The 17554-nt window shown below is 39.3% G+C and overlaps 1 protein-coding gene across 1 annotated transcript; it reads left to right on the forward strand.

The window, feature by feature from the left end:
* Nucleotides 1-1795: 1795 nt before the first annotated feature.
* LOC145492120 (uncharacterized) lies at nt 1796-14200 on the forward strand. The gene is made up of 8 exons (XM_081471456.1): nt 1796-3464; nt 4185-4583; nt 5090-5482; nt 6681-7082; nt 8028-8426; nt 9860-10098; nt 11286-11436; nt 12981-14200. The coding sequence occupies exons 1-8, from the start codon at nt 3023-3025 to the stop codon at nt 13157-13159; spliced, it is 2604 nt and encodes an 867-aa protein (XP_081327582.1). The 5' UTR covers nt 1796-3022; the 3' UTR covers nt 13160-14200.
* Nucleotides 14201-17554: the final 3354 nt, after the last annotated feature.

Raw genomic sequence — 17554 nt, forward strand, 5'->3', positions numbered from 1 at the left:
TCTTCCAAGATCTTTTTCGTAAGAAAACAAAACGTAAACAAACCAAACTTTTGTTCTGCATGCAATTGGTGAAAAGAGTGAAAGCAGACTTGGTTACAGCCTAAATGGAGCGTTCGCCGTGTTAATATTTTCTTTGTCTGTACTTGTTAAGTTGATTAGTATATTTTAGGTTGTATTTGTGTTATTTAGATTATTTGATTTGTAGTTTAGTCGGGTCAGGGAAGGGTTTTTTCGGGATATTTTTTAGGGGGGTGGGTGTGGGTGTATTAACCAAGTAGGGGACTTACGTCCTATTGTTAAGCACCTGTACTTGTACAAATCCTAAAATAAATAAATAAATAAATAAATAAATAAATAACGTTTGCTACCCAAAGTCGTCGGGACAATTAATTTAAAATTTGTACAAAGGTCTAGGTGATCTAACGTAAGTATCGAGTTTAATTTGGTTTGTAGGGCGGAAAATGAAGAAATTCTAAGATGGATCAAACCTGGCTATCGAGCAGAAAGCATTTTTTTTTTTATATACATCGGTCAGGTACCCCCTATGATGAATCGTACACTGGGAGACTCCGACCGAATGGGGCGGTGTTTTTCAGGCTGTACGAGTGTAAAAGGAGTTAAGTTCAAGCCCGAGTCAAGTTCGAGTCAAGTTAGATTTTTCTTTTTCTTCTTGTTTTTGTTTGGTCTCTTGGTTTTAATTCTGTGTGTCAAAATGATCTACCAGAGGAACAAAACAGGGCAATATTGTACTTTTTCTTCACTGCCGATCCACGTAAAACAATACTGAAAATTGGGACTGAAACTCATGCGTAGCAATGTGGGTGGTCGCTTGATCTCGGATTACTAACACTCGTTGCTGATCAAAGTTCATGTACAAGAAACATTTTCAAAAGGCAGAAAAGTCATACATGTATTTTATGGGAGGCGATTTCAATGACTAAACAAAAAATGCAGCCGCTTCCTTTCAACATGGTAAAAGTCACCCACAATGAACCCTGTGTACATCAGTAATTCAATGCTGACGACTTTGATTTTGTCACTGGCAAATAATTCGTATGCGGTAGAGAGGGCCAAAGACAATAAAAAGATAATTTAACCCCCCGAGTAATATAACGTGTCCTTCCCCTTTGGGCCATTCTTTATTTAAGAAATAGAAAACATGTTCCGTGTTTCTATCGCGTTTTAGTATAAATCTGCTAGCGTTCTATTACGAATGCCGTTCTCTGATTGGCTACACTTCCCACTATCTATTCTGTGATAGATAGTGAGTAGCGTAGCAGTGTGCCCTTGCTAACAAAATAACGGCCGCTTCTTAGCGTTTTCGAAGTGTCTGAGAAAAGGGTTTTGATGAGTTTTGAACGACTTGTAGGTTTATACTAAAACTATTAGATTATTTGCTCTCGATTTCTATCGTGTGATAGTTGACTCGGGCCCTGCGCCCTCGTCAACTATCACGCGATAGAAATCTCGAACTCATAATCTAATTGTTTAATAGAAACACGAGTGGAAGTTTAGGAGAACGATAACTGCTGTGGGAACACGAGCCGACAGGCTAGTGTTTCCACAGCTTTTTCGAGTTCCCTCAAACAAACATGTTTTCTGTTCCCTTTAGAAAACATCGCGGCGGCAAAAAGGGAAACAACTTGTTTACTTTGACACTGTTAATTCTCTTTGCTCGCGCCATCATTACATCAACAGCTCGTCACTAGTTCTGTGTTTCTATTAAGTTACAATAACCGTCTAATTTCTCGCGCGCTGATCGGCTCATTTTTATCATCAATACGTGTACAGACGGATAAAATCTTAATTTATAGAGGCTTTCAAGTTCAACATTCAGCTGTCAAACTGTCAACTTTTTAGCCAATGAGATTTTATTGACTTTTTTAAGTAGCCAATCAAAAAGCTAGAAAAGCTATTGTCAATGTTCGCGTTATTTTGAATAAAATTCACTTATCTTTGTTTACGACAAGTTTACGGCGTCTTTTCCCTCATTTATTCCCGGCATTTGACCATTTTGGGGTCTTGTTATTGTTAAAAACAAATTGACGTCAGTTTTTTATGCGTCCTCTTATTGATGATAAATTGGGACATAACATTGTCAAAGTTTACCGCGGAACTACGCGCCTGCGGCCCGTGGTTTCACAGCCACTTTGACAATGATGTGAAGTTTATATGAAATAATTCATATATGAACTGCGGTTGTAGATGAAAGTGAAGGATGATCATCGCAGTAAATTTTTCAATTTAAGCAATTGGAAAGAAGAAGTCTGAAAAAATCAGGGCTTCAACGGGACTCGAACCCGTGACCTCCGCGATACCGGTGCGATGCTCTACCAACTGAGCTATGAAGCCACACATTGGGAGCGAGGTCAATTTATTGAGTTCATATCTTCCCGTGAGGAGTGAAATGATGTGAAGTTTACATGAAATAATTCATATATGAACTGCGGTTGTAGATGAAAGTGAAGGATGATCATCGCAATAAATTTTCCAATTTAAGCAAGTGGAAAGAAGAAGTCTGAAAAAATCAGGGCTTCAACGGCTTCACTTTCATCTACAACCGCAGTTCATATATGAATTATTTCATTTAAACTTCACATCATTTCACTCCTCAAGGGAAGATATGAACTCAATAAATTGACCTCGCTCCCAATGTGTGGCTTCATAGCTCAATTGGTAGAGCATCGCACCGGTATCGCGGAGGTCACAGGTTCGAGTCCCGTTGAAGCCCTGATTTTTTCAGGCTTCTTCTTTCCAATTGCTTAAATTGGAAAATTTACTGCGATGATCATCCTTCACTTTCACTTTGACAATGTTATGACCCAAATTATCATCAATAAGAGGACAGACGCATAAAAAACTGACGTCAATTTTGTTAACTTCTATTCAACCGCTGACATTACATTGCGGGCGAAGAGATCAGCGAAGCAAACAACGTTGATTATCAATAACGCATAAATTTGGAGTTTGAAAGATTGTTGTGTGCAACTTTCAAACACGATTTCATGCAAATGACAAAACTATGGATCTGGTTTACACATTGTTGCTGGTAGCTGCTTCGATCCCCCTAGTATCGGGCGAAAATTGCGAACCTGTCACTGTAAAGTCTTGCTCCAGTGCAGGCTACAGGTTAACAGCAAGATTTCCGGATGTCGATGGCACACCTTATCAAGACTTTCAAGCTCCCCTTCTTAATCTGTACGTTCCATTGTTGACATTGTGTTCAGATTTTGCAAGTACGATATTGTGCTCGCTGTATCTGCCGAAATGCGAGGAAGGCCGCGACACTCCGTTGCCGCCGTGTCGCAAAGTTTGCACACAGTTTGTCTCCGAATGTCAAGATAGTCTTCGCAAAGCGGGGCTAGCTGGTATGTTTACAGTACTGTGTGATTTGCTACCGGACGGAGGTGGACAGTCAAAAGAATGTTTTTATCCCTCCAACTTTAAGGATACTTCTCCTGGAGGTAAGGGACGATTTGTTTACCTTCCACAGCAAATAAATTATGTAACTATTTTAAAACATTATGCACAATTTCAGTGGACAAGCACATGTACTAAGTTGTCAAATTAATTCCATAGTCCAAGCTCTAGTTAGCGACACAGATGAACTTTAAAGAAAAGGTGACATGTAAAGTCATGTGATATCAGAAATATTTTTTATTTTCTTCATAAAACAAAAGAAAGGATTTCAAGTTATCTTATTGTTTGGTAGATTTTTCAACTTGTTACATGCTGCTACTAATTAAAATCAATAAATTATGCATATCATGAAACGGGAAAACTTTGTTACTTACAGTGTCATTTGAGCCTCCAGGATCAAATCAGGAGAGCAACAATGCATGCCTCAGACAATTTAAGTAAAAGCCTTAAGTCTACAGGTCAGCAGAAAACACTTTTGTAGATGAGGAAATTAAAAGTTTTCCTAAATTGATGTTATCAAGAACCCAGGAATTAAACCCATTTTTAATTATATTTATTTCAGTCATACAATAATATTTTTATAAATAATAATATTTTTTAAAAGACTGAGAAAATTGTGAATGCTCCAGGTTAATTTGCACTGCTCTGAAAATTTAAAATTACAATAATTTTTCCCACTCTCAGCCTGTGAATCACAATAAAGTAATTTATATTCCCTAAGTAAGATGATAAAGATAAAAACTTCTGTTATTTCATTTTTGCAGGGCCAGCAACAAATGTTTGTCATGATGTTGTAGACCAGAGATGCAAGAATGATCTTCACTACAGCAAAACTTTAGTTCCTGTCAGTTTACAAACTGCAGAAGATACATTATTTCAAGTGATTATTGACAGCAACTGTTCAGCTGAGCTGGAAAAGTTTATTTGCTACACGCAGTTTCCACCATGTGATCCTAACCACACACGTGAGACAACCATGCCCTGCAAATCACTTTGCGATACAATCAACAAGCAATGCTGGAAGCAGTTCATCGATTCTGGTCTACCCTTGCCGCACTGTGACTATATTTATCCCAGAACCGACAAAAATAATTCAACAGGCCTTTGTAAAGTTGAAAAGTGGCCGGCTTCTTGGCCTGAGGAATTCAGACCACCACCACCCCGTAAGTATGGCAGTTTACCTGTAGCTGGATAGTTTTCAGACAGACACTTTTAATGGTACCATGCAATGTATGTTTGTCTGTGTGGCTAGGCACTCATAAATTCATGGCTGACATATAGGGCTGTAACCTGTAACACCTGTTACAGCTAAATATGGATGATGCTGGCCCTTGACATTAAGTGGTGAACTTGCCTGTTGTGGATATCATTCACAATGTAACACATTTGTTATTAAGTTGTGAAGATTAAGGAAACACAGGACTCAAAACCTACTGACAGCCCTGCAGAGTTTGATCAGTGTTTAAAAGGTGATCATAGCTGCAAATGCGAATACTCATATCACTTTTATCTGTGCATCACTTTGATCTAAGTGTTAGATTTATGATGCCTCTCTTTGGACTTGTCTTCACTTTATACAGTACTTGTATATTAACCGAACAGGTTCATACCATAGCTCCAGTCCTGACTGATTAATGAGTATTCATTTGATAACAATTTTTGTTGACAGCCCTTGGTACATGTGAAAAACTCACAGTGAAGTCATGCGCCAATGCTGGATACAAATACATAGCACAATATCCTAAACTGGGAGGCAAGTCCTTCCAAGATATTAAAGGAGATCTACTGGATCAGCTTATCCCGCTGTTGACATGCTCTCCCTACAGTAGCTTAATTCTCTGTTCCCTGTTTCTTCCAAAATGTGTTTCTGGAAGCAGTAGACCCATGCTACCATGCCGTCAAGTTTGTTTGGATTTTACTGACAAGTGCAAGGCTGAACTGCGATTAGTGTCAACTGTGGGAATGATGATTGCACTTTGCGACCTCCTTCCAGTGTATGATGGGACACCCATCAAGTGCATCATGCCGGAGAAATTTCTGAGTAGTTCCAGTACACAGCTGTGTATGTATGCCAAGCATTTACTTGTTTTATTACGTTGATTTCTTGAGTTTTAGGCAGTAACTGAGATAATCTTAAGCCCAAATCTTTTTCTTTTTTACTAGTCATATATTTTGATTAACAAAATATCTATGGGTACAGGGATACACATTAGCACTCGCCCGCTCACCCAGGCAATTGTCTAAAGTGTCAGTTGAGCGCAAATCATCAATTTTTTTCCCATACTTTCCCAGCACTCTGATCAATGTATGTTCTCCCGGTAAGTTTAAAAATGGAGTAAACTGATCAAGGCCAAAATGTGGAAATGTATTTCTGGAGTTTCTTAAGTTGTTCACAACGAAAAGAACGAAAAAGCCCCGAAACCTGCCCATGATATGAGGGAATACGAGGGGGGTGGGGGGATAAACTTTTGGGTGAGTGAAAACTGGTTCGGGCAAGTGCATTTTGAGGGTCACTCGTTCAAATGGCAAGTGCTGTCAAAATTAAGTGTCCAACCCTGTAGGTAATGGCTAAATCTTATTTAGACCTCTTTTGCTTAGTGAATCGAGCATGACTGTAAAAAAACTGTGAGTGAAAAATGGCTGTGCAAAGGCATTTTGTGCCCCCAGGAAGTCACGCAGCCATTTTTTACTTGGTTTTCTTTCGTGTCACACAGCATGGAGTAAGCAAAAGATGGACTTCCGATAGTCTGTTGTTATTTGGTTTTAACAAAGAATTATATCCACTAGCCCCGACATACCAGCAACGTATAAAACTCTTTCAAATCACAATATGTTACACAGTAGCCCACGAAAAAAAAAATACATTTAATTTGTTTATTTAAAACGCTTAACCTTGTTTGCACCTCTGGTGTTTTATTTACAGATCTACATATGCATTTATGTATGCATTGGTCAATTAGTACGAAATATTGTTACACGTTTTTGCTTGAATTTCCAAAATTAGGTAATTAATCATATGAGCATGACAACCAAGTTAAATTAACTTTGTGATCACTTTTTGTTTGTTTTTTTGTTTGTTTATTTGTTGTTGTTTTGAAGACACTCAAATTATCTTAATTATTTTTTAATTTTCGTAATTCACATAAATTATATGGGCTGCTAAGCTACTTCATGTATTACAAAAATATCATCACTGTGTTATTTCCTTGTAGAAAAATTGTGTCGATTGCTGAAATATTGTGTGTTACATTAATTTGTAGTCTCTGTCAGGGATGTCTGTTACAAAGTCACGTCTACCAAGTGCTCCTCAGACCTCCACTATGAAAAAACGTTTTTGCCAACAGAGGATCAGAAAGCTTCTGAGTTTACCATCTTGCAGCCAATTATAGACTCAGGTTGCTCACCTGATATTGAGAAATACTTGTGCCAAACCCGCATGCCTCCCTGCACAGCTGATATATCTGTAGTTCATCTGCCTTGCAGGGAGTTCTGTAAGAGAATCACTCGTGACTGCGGTGCTGTTTTGAAAGCTAACAGTATACCTGCTCTTCACTGTGACTACTTATTTCCAGAAGGAGACAGTTCTAATGGACTGTGTGACTTGAAGCGGTGGCCTGCTCCATGGCCATCGAAAATTCCGGATCCATCTCCCCCTGTGTCAGGTAAGGCCTGATCAGTTGAAAAAAATGCATCAACCAGCCAGCCTCTTGGTCAGTTGATTAGTCAGTCAGTCAGTCAGTCAGTCAGTCAGTCCATCCGTCTGTCCGTCCATCCATCCGTCCATTTGTCTGTCAGTCAGTCAGTCCTCAGTCAGTCTTTCAGTTGGACAGTCGGCCTGTAAGTCAGTTGGTTGGTCAGTCAGTCAGTAAGCCGATTGTTCAGTTGGCCATTGGTTGGCTGATCAGTTGGGTGTCGGTCGGTTGGTCAGTCAGTCAGCCAGTCAGTCAGTCAGTCAGTCAGTCAATCTGACAGCAACTTGGTTGGTCAGTCAGTAAGTAGTCAGTCAGTCAGTCAGTCAGTCAGTCAGCCAGTCACTCAGTTAGCAGTCAATCAGTCAGTTAATCGGTCAGTCAGTCTGTCGGTCAGCCAGTCAGTCAGTCCGTACAGCCAGTCAGTCAGTCAGCAGTCAGTCAGTCAGACAGTTAGTCGTTCAGTCAGTCAGTCGTTCATTTATTGAGTCAGTTAGTCTGTCGGTCAATCAGTCAGTCTGTTAGGCTGCTAAAGTCATACAGCAGTGTGCAGAAGGTCATAGTTTGGACTCATGAGTGTTCTGATAGCTCAGGATTACTACTTCTTTTTTGAGTAGCTTCACCACTCTTGCTAGAGGTTTTGCCATCAAGACAAATCTGCACTTTGTTCGAGATACTTACAGAAACTTCGGCTAAGTTGAATGCATCACAGACGGATAATAATGCTTCTTAAATTTCTACCAAGGTTAACAATTATTCCATCATATCTTTTCTAGTTTAGTTTTATTAAATTGTCAAGGAGGAAATAACTTCTGTTGACGTTCAAATCCTTGCTAGTCACAAAATGCTGCAAAATGCAAAGCATAAAATATGGATGAAGTTAATCTTCAGCTAATAGGTTTTTTTTTACATTCACAGATGGGCTTACAGAGTGTGTTCCTCTCACAGCCAAGGCTTGTCAAGGGGCAGGTTATGATCTCACTGCGGACTTCCCAGCGATTGACGGTCAGCCATATCAAGAAGTCAAAGGAAAAAATCTGGAGTTTTTCCTGGATTTTCTGAACATTTGTTCACCATATGGCAAGACAATAATGTGTTCGTTTTACATGCCGAAGTGCATGACGGGATCGCCAAACCCAGTCCTTCCCTGCCGCAGCGTTTGTTTGGAGTTTGTTAGCAAGTGTCAGGGACTTCTTGCGCTGGCCTCACACGCGGGCATGTTCAGAGCACTCTGTGATTTGTTACCGCAGCAGGATTTTTCCCGTACCACTTGTTTCATACCCGAGGGGTTTACGCCAAGCACTACTGCCGCTCTTGGTAAGTACTAATAACCCGGGGGGACTCCCGTATAAAAACGACGGGGGTGCTCGTCGGAAATTTTGAAAAGAACCCTTTAGAGGTACCAACATCCTTTTTTGTGGGCGTGACTTGAATTTTTTCACCCCAAGGGGTACTAACTCTTAAACAACACATTAACTGACACTGACTTTTTAGGGCTCAATACCCTAACAGGTACAGCGAAAGCTCGTGGCTGCGGAACCTTTTGAGACTGAACAGCCAAACCTTCTTTTTTAACCTCTAAAAGGTACGTACGACGAGCACCGCCGTCCTTTTTATATGGGAGTTCCCCCCCCCCCCCCGGGGGCTAATAATGGCCTAAAACGAGGTTGTACGTCCAGATAAATTAACGGCAAGTAATTAACAATTATTCGACGAGCGTGCGTTGTATATGAGTTGCCTATAATCATCTAATATCCAACAAGCGCGAGGGAAATAATTGCTATATTAAAAACGCCCCCAAAATATAAAAAAACTAAACTAAAATAAAAACGCCCCTAAATTCACGTGTACGCTTACCATATTTGCAGAGCATGGTATAATGGCTCATAACCCATGTAGCTAAGCCAATGAAAACTCTCTAATGATCCAGTTTTAAATAACACGAGATATAAGACTTCCTTGAAGATACGACCAGCAAATAAGGTGCAGGAGGTGTTTAAACAATCTTAAAAATTGTTACCGATATGACTCATGTAACGAGTACAGCTAGATCATATTTTTCTTCTGCAGGCTTTGCACTTTTTTTCACCAGGCCAGGTCAAAATCATCTAGCGGTGCGAATCATACGTTTTCGGTATGGCTGGTCCGGTGAGAGGTTGACCAGCTGGCCTTTTAGGTTAGAATTTACAGCAGTGATCATGGATATGAACACGTCCTCCTCATCCCAATTCTAAGCTAATTACACTCCACTATCCTTGCCCATTCTGCTCTCGTTGCTACCATTGCCGTTACAGTGTTAAGCTTGGTGAGAGCGTCATGGCTTTCAGGTGTGCGAAAGGCCTTGTCCTTTTATCCCAAAGTGAAACGTTTCTGAAAAGATCCGACGTACACTCCAATAGAACAAGAAACAAAGACAAAATTGAGATCCATCTATGCAAGTCCTGATCCTCTGGACAGCGGACCTTTCACTGTAGAGCAGTAACTGCATGGAGCTCTATACCTGAGGAGTCGAGGAACTGCTAAAGCGTAGAAAGTGTTAAGATGGAACTCCAGGCCCTACTCTTCAACGTGTTTTTAACTACATGAACATACATGTATATATCTAAATTAGAGTTCTGTTAGTATTTTTAACAATTATGATGATTAGAATGTTCAACAGTTAAGGTTATATTTGTAATTTGATACATGCCCTGATGGGAGTATTGGAATATAGTACTTTTGTATTTGTACATTCCGCTTTCTTTCTCTAGCTCCCAGACGTGGCGGCGAATGCAGCAAAGTTGTGGAACCAAAATACTGCTCCACAGATCTGCATTACAACCAGACGTTTGTCTCGGAGAAAGATCAGTCCAGCGAAACTGTTCTACAAAGCATCTTGGACTCCAAATGTTCACCAGAGTTAGAAAAGCACCTGTGTTACACCACTGTCCCTCCATGTAAGCCCAACGATCTGTCCGTGTTTGTGCCTTGCAGATCTATCTGTGAGCAAGTAGGTTTACATTTCGTTTCTTTTAAACACAGCTTTTAATAGAGACTACTCAATGATTTCCACTCCATGACTGATTTACTCGATGATTGCCATTACTCGATTGGGACATTGGACCACTCGAAATTTTGCTGCGGATATATGTAACTCCTTAGACATACATGTAACACTTAGAGAAGCGCCAACCGTAGCGGCATTTAAGAGTCGCCTTTCCGAAGCCGAACTTTAATTTGTAGTTTAATGTAATAAGCATAATGCATAGTTTTTAACACTGTCTCCTTTTGTTCTTATCTATTAAAACGTTTATATTTTTAGTTCTGTATAGTTATATATAATATTAGTTTTTAAAATCATTTTTCCTAGTTTTACTTTTGTTTAATCTTAATAGAGGACCCTTCTGTCAACCACTTTGTGACGTAGGCCTCCTAATTGAAGATTATTTATTATTATTATTATTATTATTATTATTATTATTGTTATTGTTACTATTGTTATTGTCATTGTTATTGTTATTATTATTATTATTATTATTATTATTATTATTATTATCGAAAGTGCGCAACTTTTCGAGTCAAAGTAATGTGATATGAAAAGTTCTCGAGCACGTTGGCACATTTTAACGAAAGAAATCATAGCGTAACTGTGGCGTTGGTTTGGAGATTCAATCTGAACTAGCTGTAGGATAGAATTTATCCGTTTGCCACTTTGTGTGCTTTTCGATTGAGAAGATGCATGTATATCAAACGTCTGAGACACAGACTGCGAGCAGTCTCTTTTTTCCTCGAAAATCCGTGGGAAAGAACACAAAACAAGTAAGCGTCCGAGCGTGACTATGAGCGTGATGGGGGAGCGGCGATGCCTCGAGCCGCTAATAGCGCTTCCGACGCCCGCGCTTCTAGCGGCTGGCGACATCACCGCTCGCACGTCTCGCTCACAGTCACGCTCGCACGCTTACCTGTTTTGCGTTCTTCCCCACGGATTTTCGAGGAAATTCCTTCCCACGGATTTTCGAGGAAAAGAGAGACTACTCACCGCAGTCTATTCCAAACACCTCGAATTTCGTCAAAAATACGGCGCCACTCAGTGTGCATCGTGTTTCAACTTTATTTTCATTGTCTGTAAATTTAATGAAATGCTGCTTGTGTTTGATGTATTACAACGGCCATCGATGTTTATTGTCATTTCTTCAGGTAAGAAGAGATTGTGGAGGAGAATTCGAGAAAAATAACATACCTATGCCAGAGTGCTCTATGATATACCCGGAGGGCGATGACCCCAAAAACAAAGGGTTGTGTCATCTGACTGTCTTCCCGGTTGCGTGGCCCGTCAAGAGAGTGGAAGGTATGCATGTATCATGAGTTCGACAGGGGTGGGGTTGGGATGCATTATAGATTGGTGGAATACGATACCGATCACAAGTTCCGCCCTCACCATCCCTTACTAGGTGTATTGTTGCCAACGCCCTTCAGAAATGGTACATCTATATATGTACATTGACGTGAATACGCTTTTGGGGGGCCAAAGTCACAATGGGAAGGGGGTCTTACAGCGGTTTGCAATTGAGTGTCCAAAGTTATCAGGCAATTACTTTGGTTTTACAGTTTGAGATTGGCTGAGTAGTCAAATTGGTAAGTAATTGGTTTGGTTTTGGTTTTATTACGGTTTGAGACTGGCTGAGTAGTCTAACTGGTATTTGGTCTTACGACACTCAATTGAAAACCGCTCTAACAAGCGTTATTTGTTGTTACGATCAATTGTTGCAAATGACTTTGGTGACGCGTGTGGTTGATTTGCTGGATTGGCACATTTTCCACCAGGCTCGAAGCCCAGATTCTCCTTACTGCGTAACCAGCTTCTTCAATTCATGAATACTATATCTCCAAGAATAGATTTTGTAAGAGAAAAATAAGATTCGATCTTCATTAGAAATCATGTTCTGTTACCAACACTTCTTGCTTCTCAATTCTAAAACCATAGAGAGGATGTTTATAGCATATTCTTTAAACAGTTTTGCGGATGGAATGACCTCATACAGTGGTGGCCGTTAATTACACTTTTAAACAACTATTCTTTAATAAGCATCCACAATGTACATATAATTGTTTACAGAAATTGAAAGTTCAATGATAGTACATACAATATTAACAATGGAAAGATGAAATAACTGGTTTTAGTATATTCTCAGCTCCGACTATTGCATTTCTAGCTCTCTGATTGGCTCAAAAACTCCGACTATGAGCCATTAGTCGGAGTTTTACCTTATATGGAAAACAGTGCGCCAAGTTTAAAAATTTTCCGCTCTGTAAAATTGTTGAAATAAAAATCGGCGGCAAAAACCCGATTAAGAATATACTAAAACAATTATTCCATTCGACCTTGTTGGATATGAAGTGATCATAACCAACTCGCGCTACGCGCTCGTTGGTTATTTATCACTTCATATCCAACGCGGTTTCATGGAATAATTGTTAATGAGTAGCCGTACAAACGGGGTAAAACTGTAAAGGAATGTACAGGGAATATCCAAGTTGAGACTTCAGAATACGGCCGTTGGCTGTATTAACGTGTCGGCTGTATTAACGGGTTTTTCTTATAAGAAAATAAATGGGCGTTTCCCCAGAACAGCGAAAAGTGGCCGTAACCACGAGGTGACTGTATTAACGAGGTGATGGGGGGTTCCACTGTGTATCAAAGCAGATAGGTTTTCCCACAGGTGTGCTTCTGAACTAAACGACTGCAAGTCCGTTTCCCCTTTCTATTCCTTCGCAACAAGATTAAACAAAAAAGAATTAAGGAGATTTGCGCCACTTTGCAAGAGCCTGCTTGATGAATTTTACTGACTTGTTTGAGTTATTAACTGTGATTTTTTAATGCTTTAATATTAGTGGTAAACGAGCGCCAGATAGCCCCTAACGAAGGTGGACTGATAGCTGGTATTGTCATTCTACTTGGTGTGTTATTCGCAGTTTTGTTGATAGCCGTGATGTACTTCCAGTGGCGCCGCGGCACCAAGCAGTTTGCTGCACAGCGGTTTGAAAATGTGGAGCATGAGTCGAATGCATGAACGCAGGTGTGGCTGAAAGGCCGAGATCTTCCCTCAGTTTCAATGTATTTTTCATCACCAATAGACCATTTCACAGTTGTGTGCATAGTTACCTAGCCTATGAATGCAATACAGACCTCTCTGCTTTTCTCATTTAAATGGCAGCTAGTTAGCATAAGAACAACTTAATTTACACAACAAAAGCAGTGAGGACTTAATCGGAACAAGGTCACCTGCAGCCTCGTTGCCATTCACTGGCCAGGGGCCTGTTTCTCGAAAGCCCCGGAAAGTTTTCGGGCCCGAAAAGCCATTTTTAGTTAATCGGTATTCAAAGACAGAGAGGTGTATACGCCTGAAACTTCTTGTACGGAATGGAACCTCTGTTTATACTAAGAATATGTGAAAAGAACAGCTCTGTAATCATAAGGTTTGAGAATTTACTACGGCTTTCCGGTTGCGAAAATGTTTCGGGACCTTCGAGAAACGGGCCCCAGGTCACTGAAAAGACAACCGTAGAATGGTTTATTCGGCAACACAACAGTAAACACTTAGATCTTGTTGTTATTATTAATTTATTTATAGTGTCCCCATTTAGTGGTTATTTACTGCTATTTTAGTTTGACACTAAAATAAAGGTATTCATTCATTCATTCATTCATTCATTATTGGGTCAACCGATTTCATGTGGTTGGGTTAGTCGCGGTTTTCGTGTGCTGTTGTGAAATCTCCGTTTTCGGTTGATTTGGTTGATCAGTTGTTTCAAGTGACATCAAACTAGCTTGAAACGGTTTATTTACATGACCATTGATAAATATTGAACATTCCTTTCAGCCAATAAACCGAAAACAGGTTTATATATTTTCGTATGAACTTAGTAAATAATCTACAGTAGCTTAACACCAGTAATAACCGATTGTGTCTCACTGCCAAGTGAGCTAAAGAAACTTATACTAAAAAGGACTTTTAAATACAAACTGAAACAGTTTTTACATATCATTTTTAACCTTAGTTAGCAGTAGATTATAAATCCTAGTTCTAGTTTTAACCTTAGTTTTAGTATCACGTTTTTAGTTTTCATTACTTCTGTATTTTACACATTTAATGTATATTTTAGACTTTTATTTTTAAGAGGACCCTCCTGAAAACCACCTCTAGGTGATTGGAGGCCTCCTCTTAAAATATTAGTTTATTATTATTATTGTTATTATTATTATTATCAATATTACTATTACTGTTACTATTACTATTACTATTACTATTACTTTTACTATTACTATTACTATTATTATTATTATTATTATTATTATTATTATTATTATTATTATTATTATTATTATTATTATTATTATTATTATTATTATTAGCATCTGACAGTTGTGCGGAAGGGCCCGGGCTCAACTGCCCACGGGGACTGAGAGTTTTTCTCTAAACTGCGCACGCGACGACAAAATTTACATTTTTACGTTAATTTACATTTTGTTTTCTGCAGAACACGAAAGCCTCAACTAACGCCATAAACTGAAATCAGTTGATTCCATTAGAACAATACTCAGCAATTATCAAACAGAGTCAGGTGGGGGTGGAGTTTGCACGTTCGACCCATTAGAACATGCACTTAGCTCTTCATCAGCGTTGACTTAATAAGATAAGCATTAGGCTTTCGTAGGAGCACATCATTAGATTTTGTTTTGCAAGGGTTAGGAGCCCTTTTACAAATGGGGCTAGGTAATGATATTATAGGTGACATTTTTGACATGTAGTAAACGTGGCATGCCGGAAGTTATCACAACTTCTTAATGAACCTCGTTCCTAGGGTATCTTTTATTTACGCGTCCTGGAGCAAGAGAGGGAAGGAGTGGAACGGGGTAGGGGAAATTGCATAGACACTGGAAACCAGGTAACTTATATTGTCGTGCAACGGTCTGTGTTCAAAAGTTGCGTGACGTCCCAAATCATAACGGTTTCTGATCGTGGGAAGGTTTTTTATTGAATCAGCCAAAGCCCTCCCTCGACGTTGTACAACTTACTTAGTATTGTGTATTCTTAAGGGTATTATTTAGTGTTATTATCTAAAACGTTGTGGTTTATGGCCAGTCCAGTGCCTATGTGGGTTATCACTATAAAGATTAACTCTTTCTTAAATAGCAACAGCATTCTTTTCTTTGGATTCATCCTTATGAATTCCAATTTGAGACAGACATTGTCTGGTGACTTATCAGTATGCAGAACATGGGTATCACAAGCAAACCTTCGGTGAAATTCGTGAATTTCAACGTAAACAACAACAACAAAAAAACAAGCACTACAATCACTGTCGTTGTCGTTGCGTTTTTTCATTCACAACTCAGGTTGTACGTCAATATATTTCACTTATCTCACTACAGTCACAAGTAAATATCTATTTAAACTAAAAAAACACAACTTAAAAACAAGTTATTGTTAAGCTCAGTCGGTCTGATACGTGTATATATCAATTATTTCGTAACGTCCATTTATCTCTACTTATCAAGCTACATCAGTCTAGAATTGTATTCAGGATTCTTCTGTTAACCTTCAAGATCCTGCATGGCACAGCTCCCTCTTACCTAGAATCACTGATATCTTTGAGGTCTCAATCACCTTACAATCTTAGATGTTCTAGTGACACTCTCTTGCTCAAGCAACGTACCTTCAGATCCAAATTGACACTTGGTGACAGTCCGTTTACTTGTGCAGCTCCAAAACTCTGGAATGCATTGCCATTTTAAGTCAGAGATGCCAAGTCATTAGACACTTTTAAAATTAAGTTTAAAACTCACCTTTTTCATCCAACACTTTCATCATAATTTTTGGTGCAGTAGATCTTTTTCATCACTATTTTGATCTAGTATTTTAATCATTTATTGTTTCCTGTTTTCCATTTTTACTGTGTGAATTTACCTCATTAGTGTAATTTTTACCCTTTTTACTTACTTTATATTGTGAAGCGCATTTGGAAATTACTTTATGGAATTTGCGCTTAAATATATTGTATTATTATTAAGTTATAGCCTGGTTGCCTGCGTATTTCATACATGAATTGACTCCAATCGAGAGCCAACTTCTTTTTCAACTTAGCAACCCAACAGTGCGGTTACTCCAACCAAGCCCACCCAACAAAGATCTGTGCAAATTGATTAAGTTAAAGTTTGGATGTTAACATGCAATAGATTTCTCACCAGTTATTGATCTTCATAAGATGCACATTGGTAGCTTGGATACATGCATACGCTTCTTATTTCCTTCATTAGACTCCCGCACAAAGGCTACTCACTACTTGAAGCCATAAATTTCTGGCTATCTTATTCCTTTTCACAATGAAAAGCTATTGTTTCACTCACTCACTCAATCCCCTTCGTTCCTGGTGGAACATAGTTCGTCCACTAGTACTCGCCACTTGACCCTATTTTGAACAGTGCGCTTTACTTCCTGCCACGTGAGCTGTCTCTCCTCCAACTCTGCCATTCTTGTGCGCCTCCAGGTGTGCTGGGGTCTGCCTTTCCTGCGCTTCCCCTGTGGGTTTGTTTGGTTTAGAAAAAAATTGCTTGGGTAGACTTGACTGAAGAAGTCACACTGTAAGTGGTTGAAATTATGACATTTGTTTTTGTTTCCCCTCAAGAAAAAATTCGTCATTTGTAGATAAGAACACAAGGAACATTTCTATTATAGTAGATGTCACTGGTGACAGGCCTACATTGGTCAGCTAGCCAGTCGAGAAATTAATTGATTGGTGGCCCTTCATAAGTCTTTAACTGAAATGGTAACAGATCGTTGAACTTACCAAGAGAAGCGCAAGAACACTAGAATTGAGCTTAAGGGTACTGGGAATGAGGAATGGGTTGATTGTCGCACGTTGCGTGGTAATAGACTTGCCACAGGATCTGTCAGCCACTGAATTTGACTGTGACTGTTTTGTATACTAGATTGAACATCGTGAACATTTTATACAAGACTGAACTTCAGTACTCGGTCTTAACCGAACTTCATCATTCATTACATCGTTTACAGTCAACATTAAGTCACCTTCAAATAAAAATTCACTTTCGAACTATTTGTTTTACCTTATTGCTACACATTTCTTTTAATGTTTGTTGATTTCTCAAGACAACATCCAATAATTTAATCTTTTTCTCGTCACCAACTCAACCTCTGCTATTTTTAGGGCAAGTGAGATATCACTCCGCGAAAAGCCAGATATTCGGTTCCGAATTTGCCCTAACACGGGTCGGCGCACGACGCGTATACCGAAAGAAGCCGAGGTATTCAAGGACATCTGTCCTAAAATACACCTGGAATACTTGATGTTTTAGTATCCGGCCTGTCTTTTCCGAATTCCATTTGAGTATGTCACTTGTACATCCGTGAATACATAATTTTCCGCCAGCTCGCGTTGCATAA

Source organism: Orbicella franksi, chromosome 7 (genome assembly GCF_964199315.1).
Source record: "Orbicella franksi chromosome 7, jaOrbFran1.1, whole genome shotgun sequence".
NCBI classification, from domain to species: Eukaryota; Metazoa; Cnidaria; class Anthozoa; order Scleractinia; family Merulinidae; genus Orbicella; species Orbicella franksi.